The 8719-nt window shown below is 58.1% G+C and overlaps 1 protein-coding gene across 1 annotated transcript; it reads right to left on the bottom strand.

The window, feature by feature from the left end:
• Positions 1 to 2948: 2948 nt before the first annotated feature.
• Positions 2949 to 5450, bottom strand: LOC147601415 (maestro heat-like repeat-containing protein family member 7). The gene is made up of 7 exons (XM_086744643.1): positions 5364 to 5450; positions 4982 to 5158; positions 4226 to 4381; positions 3956 to 4057; positions 3548 to 3650; positions 3170 to 3229; positions 2949 to 3082 (listed from the first exon to the last, which is right to left on the bottom strand). The coding sequence occupies exons 1-7, from the start codon at positions 5415 to 5417 to the stop codon at positions 2949 to 2951; spliced, it is 786 nt and encodes a 261-aa protein (XP_086600769.1). The 5' UTR covers positions 5418 to 5450.
• Between the last annotated feature and the right edge of the window lie 3269 nt (positions 5451 to 8719).

Genomic DNA, 8719 nt, shown 5'->3' with positions numbered 1-8719 from the left:
TGGATATGTATAATTAATGTGTATTTAACCCGTGCTGTTGATCCAATGGGTGCGCACGCTAGGTGGAGCGATCCCCCGTGCGCCCAGCGCTGCAATAAAGAAGTGCCTGCCTCTTAACTTCTCATTGCTGTTAAGGAGTTTTATTCCGGATTTCGGTAACAACATTAAAGCTGGAAGATTCACTGCAGCTTCACAGAAATCCTGTTTTTTGTCGCTTCACTCTTCTCTCCCCCTCGCCAAAGAGGAAGAGCTCCTGCAGAAAAGGGGAAAAGGAAAATGAAACGTCTTCCACTGAGTTTGCCCTTTGAGGACTGGGAAGCTCCCAGACATGGAGATTCCGGTCTCACTGGCTTGCTTCTCCGTCTGGCTTGTGATCGTGATGGAGACCAGCCTCTTACAGTCAGAGCCTTTCCCTGGCTCTGAACATCTCTTCCAGCACGGGCCCACCCAGGACCCCTCCTGGGGCCTTCGTTGCAGCCCAGAGCCCTGGCGCTGCCCCGGGGGTGGCTGTGTGGTAGCGCCGGGGCGGAGGAGGCCTGGGCCGGTGTGGCAGGGTGGCTGCGGCCTCAGTGGGGGCTTTGGGCTGAAGGGGGGAGGACGGACCCAGCAGGATACAGCTCTAAGGGCCGCACTGCTGGGCACGCTGGCAGCTGTAGCCTTGCATTCCAGCCCTTCCTGGCAGCCCCCTGGGTCGGAAGGGGAAGCTGGGAGCTGTCCTCTTCTGACAGAGCCCCGCTGTGCCGCCATGTTGGTCCACAGGCCGTTCCAGGCGCTGTCGTCCTGGTGCTGTTGCCTCGGCGTGCCTGTTCCACGGAGGCAGCACAAGGAACCCCCACACAGCCCAAGAGAACCTGGAACAGCCCCTCTCTGCCCCTTCTCTGACTGCTCGAGCCGTGCCCTGCAGCCGCTGCCCAGCGTGACCACGCTCAGGCACCTTCAGGCCTCTGCTCTGCGCGAGCTGGCTGGGTGTGGGGGACGGGGCTGCCTGGTTGAGGACAAGTGGAGAGAACTGGGGAGACAGGATGGGAAAGAGGTGGATAAGGTCTGTCACCACACTCGGGAATCAAACTCCTTCACACCACTGTAGCAGTAAGAAACAGGCATTCTTTATTGCGGCGCCGGATGCGTGGGGGATCCTTCCACCTAGCGTGCACGTGTGTCTACAAATCCAAACGGAATATATTCAGTAACTTCACACGGAATCACCAGCAATTCCCAGAATATCAATACATAGTCATGAGTTTTGCTCCATCCTCCAGGCCTGCCTTTGTTCTACCATCCCTCTTAATCCCCCCACATACCCCTGGCGAACTTTTAACAGACAGAATAATAACTTTTCCTGACAATCCCAAAACTACGAGTTCTCCCTAAGGGTTAAGACATTACATAGCAAGTCCAGCCTATGTGACTGCAGTGACATAGGTAGCGCAAACTGCCTAATATTTCTGTCATTTTCAAAAATCATACTGTTCTCCAATTACATTGCTGAATCATTCTGTGTCATGTAACATTTCCCTCCCTTTGAGACTTATTTCTGCTCATTTTTAAGAATTCTCCTCTACTTAGAACTAATCTCTGTGATCGGTAAAACAAAAGGTTTTATTAACACTACTTCTAAAGTGCCTTTAATAGATTCTGTGTTCTGATATGATTTTGTATAATTTATTATCAATGAGAGAGTGTTAACTCTCAAGGTCCTGTTTCTTTAGAAGTCCCTTGTTTCTGTTCTGGAGAGGGTGCTTCCTTGGCTCTGGGATAATGAATTCAAGAATCAATACCTTCAAATTTAACGGCTGCATGCGTTCACGGGTGTGTTCACGCCCAGAAAGAGACTCCACAACCCAGAAGGCTGTAAAGTAGGTATACTTTATTTTCGGTGCACTGGTCGCACAGGCAATCGCTTCCCAAAAAGGTGCGCGCCTGTGTCAGTGGACCTTTCTATATTTATTCACAGGGGTGTTTTACATATTCATAAGGCTTGTGAAACGCCTATACATGTTCATAACCTTTCCCCGAAAAGGCGGACCTATTCCTGGAACTCATTTCCCTAGTCCACGCCCCGGACTCCTCCTTGTTGCGCCTGCACCATCATGTCTGGTGGTCGCGTGCGGGGGTCTTTGGGGATGAAGGCAACGAGGAAGAGGAGCTTAAACTTTTTACTTCTGGGCCTTGGCATGCCATTAATTGCTCACGGCAGCTGTTTGCTGTCTATCCGTGCTCCTGATGTTTCGCCAGGAGCTTGTTTGTTCCATATTTATCCTGCTGTCCTTGTCAGTTTTAGTAACATCTTCCTTCTTCGTGATTAGTTCTGTATACTTACATCGTGTGAGATAAAATAAGCTACATATTCTTTTACCATCTATTGTCAAAGATGATCCTTAATTATCACGCTGCTACTTTTGGTGTTTTCCATCCCTGTCTCACTAGAAGCACCTGATATGGTTCTTTCCATTCCTGTTGAAGAGGCTCTGACTCGCAAGTTTTCAGGAGAGTGTTAACTCTCAAGGTCCTGTTTCTTTAGAAATCCATTCTTTCTGTTCTGGAGACGGTGCTTCCTTGACTCTCGGATAATGAATCCAAGAATCAATACCTTCAAATTTAAGGGCTCTAAGTGTACCTAGAAGCACCTGATATGGTTCTTTCCATTCCTGTTGAAGAGGTTCTGACTCGCAAGTTTTCAGGTACACGTGATCTCCTGGTTGAAAACGGTGAACTGGGGAATCTAAAGAAAGAGCCTGTGTGACGGTTACCTATCTTTTTAAAGCATTTGGAGTTCTTCTGAGGGATATCAACTACAATTTCATTTCATTATGCCCAGCCTGACGCTGTCTGCTCAGCACACTCAGGGCGCTACGCATCGGAAGGACACCGTGCGTTTGGGCTCTTCTTCCAGTTTTATTCAGAAGTTTGATTTGTCTTCTGAGAAAGAGGCAGCACTGCTCGGCTTATCAGCGCCAGCAGCAGAGCACTTGCGGGGTGCGTCCTGATGTTTGCTGCACGCTTTGGGAGCTCAGGATGAGGATGGTCTGAGTTGCCAGGGAAAAGACGGAGATTTCACTGTCATTCTTCAAGGTGTGAAGGGCTGCGACAGAGAGACACAGAGCTGAGATGAACCCCTGCGTCTGCAGAGACCCCCAGGCATCCCCTCCAGACCGTGCTCTCTACTCACCCCTGCAGATCTCCGACACCTTCTCCCGGCTTTGGTCCCTCAGGGTGCGAGCGGCAAGCCCTAGGCACAGAGCTTCGTCAGAGCTCCTGCTCCCCAGCGTGCTCCCCGCAGCACAGTCCCCAGCCCTGCCAGCTGGGCTGCACGGCCTCCTCCCCCTCGTCAGGGCTGACCCCAGGGAAGACCACTACCCAAGGGGGCCTGGAGCGAGCAAGGCAGCCACCAAGCCCACCTGCGTGGGCAGGGCTGGGAGAGGGAGGCCAAGGGGCTGCACGGGGCCGCCGGGGCTCTGGCAGACACAGGGCTGCTCCTTGCTGCCAGTGCAGCAGCAGGGACTGGGGCCAGGCTGCCAAAAGAGGCACCCCGGGGGCAGTGGCTCACCCAAGAACCTGACGGCCGTCTCCCGCAAGCTGGCCTGAGTGTCCTTCAGGTACGGCAGGCTCTGACGACAGTAGTCTTCAGCCCTGCTCCTGTCCCGCGCCAGCTGCAGAGAGCGCAAGGGTACGGGCATGTCACGGCCCCTCCCCACTCGGCCACAGCAGTGCCTCCTCCCGCCCCCCCAAGCATTGCTGAGACCCCTCCATCCCGCGTTTGGCAGGGAGGGGAGAGGAGCCCGGAGAAGAGCCCTGGGGGCCTCTGCTCTTCAGGACAGGGATCAAGGATGTGGCTGCAGGCTGTGGACTCCGGGCTGGAGCCAGGCAGGCGACGCACAGCTGCAGAGCCCGCAGCCCAGACGCGGGGGGCAGCCCTCGTCCAGCCTGGGCCCAGGGGCTTGGGGGTTGTGCTCACCAAGCACTCTCCAATCCTCCACGTCTGCTGGGTCTGCAGCAGCTGTCTGAGCTCCTGCCACTTGAGCAGCTCTGCTGCAGCAAGGAGGGCTTCCCTGGAGACCTGCAGAGCAGCAGAAGCTGCGAGATGGCACCACGGCCTGGGGAAGGACCCCTGCTGTCCCCCTCCCCTTGGCTTTGTTCCTGGGCTGATCCCGCCCTTAGGAAGCTGGGCCGTGCCCTGGCTCAAACATCTGGGGATCTCATCTCTGCGTAGCTTGGAAATCTGTACCTTGGCCACGCTCTGCACTTGGTCACGCATGTGAAAGAAGAGTGGGAGGAGGCCCATTCGTGCTGTCCTCTTCATCTGTCTCCTGTTCTTCCTCAGCACAATCTGCATGAGCTTTCCAAAGAGGCTGATGGAGAGCTCTCTCAGCGGCATGAACTCCTGGGAGGGAGAAGCACAGTAGCACTTCAGCAACACGAGCGCTCTGCCCACGGTGAGGAGAAGCGTTAGCATGGCTGATGTGAGGGGAGATGCTTTGGGGTCGGCTTCTGCACGCTGGAATTGTGCGCCAAACCTGCAGCTGCGGCTGAATGGCCCCTGGCCCGTGAAAGGCCTCTCAAGAGAGTTCCCTCAGGCAGTGGCTGTGCCTCCAAGTGCTCCCCCCAGCCACTCAGCGTTCCCCAGCAGCTGCACCAGCCATGCTAGGGAAGAGCTCCCCGCAGCCGGGCTCAGGAGGAGGTCCTGGGCAATACCTCCGCGGCATGCACCGCTGCCTCAGCCTCAGCCCCTTTGCCGCGGTGTCTGCGGACAACATGTGGTGTCCTGCCCGGCAGCGCAGCTCGGGGAGCCCTGGGGGCTCTGGGGGCAGCTGTGAGGGAGAAGCTGGGCTGGGCTGCAGAACCCAGAAGCCATCCCACAAGAGCCGGGGGCAGAAAGGAGAAGGAGACCCTGCTTGGAGTGCTGCCCGCAGGGCTGGGCTGCAGGGCAGCTGTCATTGCCCCGGGCCCCTCTCTGGGGCTCAGGCTCCCGCATCAGCCTTACGTGGTCAAAGAGGGGCAGGAGCTTCTCCGCCAGCTGCAAAGCGATGCGGCTGGCCTCCTCCTTCTTCAGCTGACCCATCACATTTTGGAAGACCACCAGGGCCTTCCTCTTGATATCTTCATGGGCATCCTGCAGAACCTCCAGCATGTCTGGCAGGATGACCTGAATTCTTCTTGCCTGTGTGAAAAAGAGAGTCAGCATTCCTGTGACAAGGTCCGTGCCTGGAAAGTTCCCCAGGCTGCCACCAGGCCCCACCGCGGCAGGGAGGGCCTTTGGAGCAGTCACCCCGCCGCCTGACTGCCAGCCAAGGCCAACCACCGCCTCACCCCCTGCCCCAGCCCCCGGCTGCCAACATGGCTCCCCTTGATGACGCCCTGCTCACCATGTCAGCTCTCTCCGACAATGTGATGACGCCTGTGAGCACCAGTGAGATCATCCCCAGGCTGGAATGCCTCAGAAACCTCCAGGCTTTGTGCATTGTCTGCAAGTCCTGGCCTTCCAAGTCATCGGAGGCCAGCAGCTGAAAGAACCCCAGCAGAAAGTCAGCGGCCGGCAGAGCCGCTGAGGCTCCCCACAGCGTGCAGCTCCTGGTTCCCAGCGTCAGGTGAGGACAAAGGGCACCAAGGCTTTTTCTGGTAACTCACAGCCAAGCAAAGGAGGCAGGTTTGCTCTGAGGAAGTGTCAAAGAGGCTGTTCTGGGCGTGCTGGAGTTGGAGGAACAGCTCCTTCAAGATGTGATCCAGCGTCTGGGGTGTGGAGAACATGAGCTCCCACATGGCCCGGGCAGTGCTGCAAGCCAGAGCGCTCTGTCAGCCGGGCTGTCCTTGGCCACAGCAGCACGGCCTGGGACAGCCGGGCGGGACGCAGACCCACCCCCTGGGTTGGGACGCCCCGGGCAGCAGGAGAGGGCTGAGGTGGGGCTGTGAGCCAGAGAGTCCCCGGGCCCCTCTCCCCAGCGGGAGCAAGCCCTCAGGGGGCTTGTCAGGGCCAGCACCTGTCTCCTCGCATCTCCAGCATGGTCCTGACTGCCTCCCCAGGGTCCCTGTTAGCCATCAGGAGGAGCAGCGACTCCACGCTCTGCCGGGCTGGTGCCGTGCTGATGCCTGTCAGGTTTCTGTGGATGCAGCTCAGGATCTTTGGCACCTGGAGGGGACACAGGTGAGGATGGTGCTGCCACTGGGGTGCAGCCATTTCCTCAGCTGCCCTTCCCATCCCTCTCTGCTGCCTTCAGGTGGCTTCTGGTGCCCGAGACAGCTGGGTTTGGGAGGGAGGGAGGGAGGGAGGGAGCAAGAAGGCCTGACAGGGCTCAAGGGCAGGGCAATCCAGCCAGCAGCCACTTACATCCGTCAGCCAGAAGTCAGGGTCTCCCGTAACCACATCCATCGTGCTGCCGGCCAGCTCCCTGTCAAAGGTGCTGTAGTCTCTCATGGCCTCAATGATTGTGAGGACGATGTCTGCCCTCTCTTCGGGCTGGAGGTATTTTCCAAAGGCCTATGGGCGGGAGGCAGGGAGTGAAGACATGCCACCTCCAGTCTGGGTGCCTTTGCTCACACGAGTGCCCTGCTGATGCCACGGAGAAGTGTTCCAGCAAGGGGGAAGCTCACTACCTTGGTAATGTGCCTGGCGTCGGGCGAAGAGCGCAAGGAGGTGATCTCAGCTTCCCAGTCCCCTTGGAGCTGTGCACGATCCTCTGGCAGTGTCGTGCCTAAAGAGCAGGGCAAAGACAGAAGAGTCGGCAAGACACAGCAGCTTAGGCAGCAAGCTTCCCAAATCCGGAAAAGAGCTTGGAACTAGGAATGGTTGAGGAGACAGGTTATGATCCACAGTCGCGGAGGAGGTGCTGGATAGCGGTGTAAATTGAAGGTTGACCTGCCTCCAGTGTACCTATGCGAAGGCTCCTGGCCTGGGAAACTCCAAGGACCTAGAGCTCTGCAGGCAGTCTCAAAATTAAAGCATGGTTGGAATAATGGTGCCATGACAGGAGGGGCAGCTCGCGTGGCTTGCGCGTTGCGAGGCAGGGCTGTGAGCTCTTCAGGAGAGATGGGGAAGACGTGGATTGGGGCTGGCTCCTGGCTGAAGGAGCAGCTCAGCTCCACGGGACGATGAGCAGTGTGGGAGAGAGTGTGTGGGTCAGGAGCAGAGGAGAGGCAGTGCTGGTGACGTGGTGGTGCCTCCAGCAAGCGCAAGAGCGGTGCGTGGCAATGGCCAGGAAGAGAAGCAGACGTCTCGGGTGATGTCAGTGTGCGCAGGGATGCAGCTGCCAGCTTCTCTTACCTTGTTGCTGACGCTTGAAGACGAGGAGGGAACAAAGAGCGTCCAAAGCGAGACGGCTGGTCTTTCCTTCCTGGCAGGAAAGCAGGAGGAGGTGTCCCAGCAGCTGTCCGAGGACTGGGATGTGGATGTCTCTGTAGGAGGCACATCTGTCCTCATCTTGAGCAGCCTGGGGAAGGGAGGCAGAAGAGCAGAATTGCTGAGGTCAGAGCCCGGAAGCCAAGAGTGTGCTCAGAGCTGGGTGCAGGCGCGTCAGAGCTTTGCAGGGCCCCACGGGCCCCAGCTCCCAAAGCAGCTAGCTGGGCGGCAGCCCCACGCAGGGAGAGCTGCCGGGCCTGCGCTTGCACCACGCTCCTTGCCGTTCTCGTACGACACCGACCCTGGGGCAGAGCTGGCTCCTGGCAGAGAGGGGGCTGGGGAGAGAAGCCCGTGGGGAACGGAGGGAGCAAGACCCCCGCTTCAGCGCAGAGGAGGCGGAGCGCCCAAGCCTGTGTCCAGGCTTGCCTTGCGGGCACCTGGGAGCTGCAGGCTGCACCGCTGTGCGGGCACGGAAGAGGGTCTGACTGGCAGGTGCCTGGTCCTTACCTCCAGTGAGGAACAGTTGGCCAGCAAATGGCCCAGCTTCCTAATCCTCTCCACGGCCCTCTCCCGCACCTCTGGTCTCTCGCAGTCCGTGAAGAACAGGAGCATCTGGGGTGAGAGGAGAGAAGCTGCTGGTGAGCCCTGGCAGCAGACACCCCCTCCAGCACAAGCAGCGCGGCTCAGCTCCTGAGCTGGACTCGCACAGTCCATGGCGGCTTCCTCTGCTCTCGAGCAAAGGTGCGGACCGTCCACTCAAGAGTGGCCAATCCCTTCCCTGCAGGGTGAGGAACAGCCCCGCTCTTTGCACGTGCCAGACCTGAAAGATACTCTGCAGCTCCTCGCTGACTCTGGAGGCGGGAGCGCTGAGCACCAATGCCTCCAGCATCTTGTCCATGGCACGCAGGTTCTGCAAGGAAGACAAAGAGCTGTGGCCATGATTGTGCTGTCCCTCCCACTGCCAGAGCCAAGGGAGGACTCCTGCGCTGACTCGCGGTGCCCGGGAGAGACCCAGGGGCAGACAATCTGTTGCAAGCAGAGCAGCCTGCGCCACTGGACGTGGCCAGGCCCAGGGGAAGGGGACGAAGGGCTGAGGGTGGGAAAGCAAAGCCGAGAGGCTGGCCTGCCTTGGATCTCTGGTGATATGGCAGCACAGGGTGGCCAGGGAGCAGCCCCGAGGGACTGGGGGCTCCTGGAGCTCACTCAGCACTTGCCTTGAAGTAGAGGCGTGTTTCCAGGCTGTGCATTTCCTCTGCTGGAGGAAGCCAGAAGACAGTGGAGAAGCAGGCTTGTAGGAGGCCTATCTCTTTGCCGTCCAGCACCGACTCCACTGAGCTGCAAAGAGGGAGAGGGGCCAGTGGGACACTGGTGCTGGGAGCGGAGCCTGGA

This window comes from Chlamydotis macqueenii, chromosome 3, assembly GCF_036417535.1.
Source record: "Chlamydotis macqueenii isolate bChlMac1 chromosome 3, bChlMac1.mat, whole genome shotgun sequence".
Lineage (NCBI taxonomy): Eukaryota > Metazoa > Chordata > Aves > Otidiformes > Otididae > Chlamydotis > Chlamydotis macqueenii.
The sequence above is the reverse complement of the archived record's forward strand: the minus strand, read 5'-3'. Positions and strand labels throughout refer to the sequence as shown.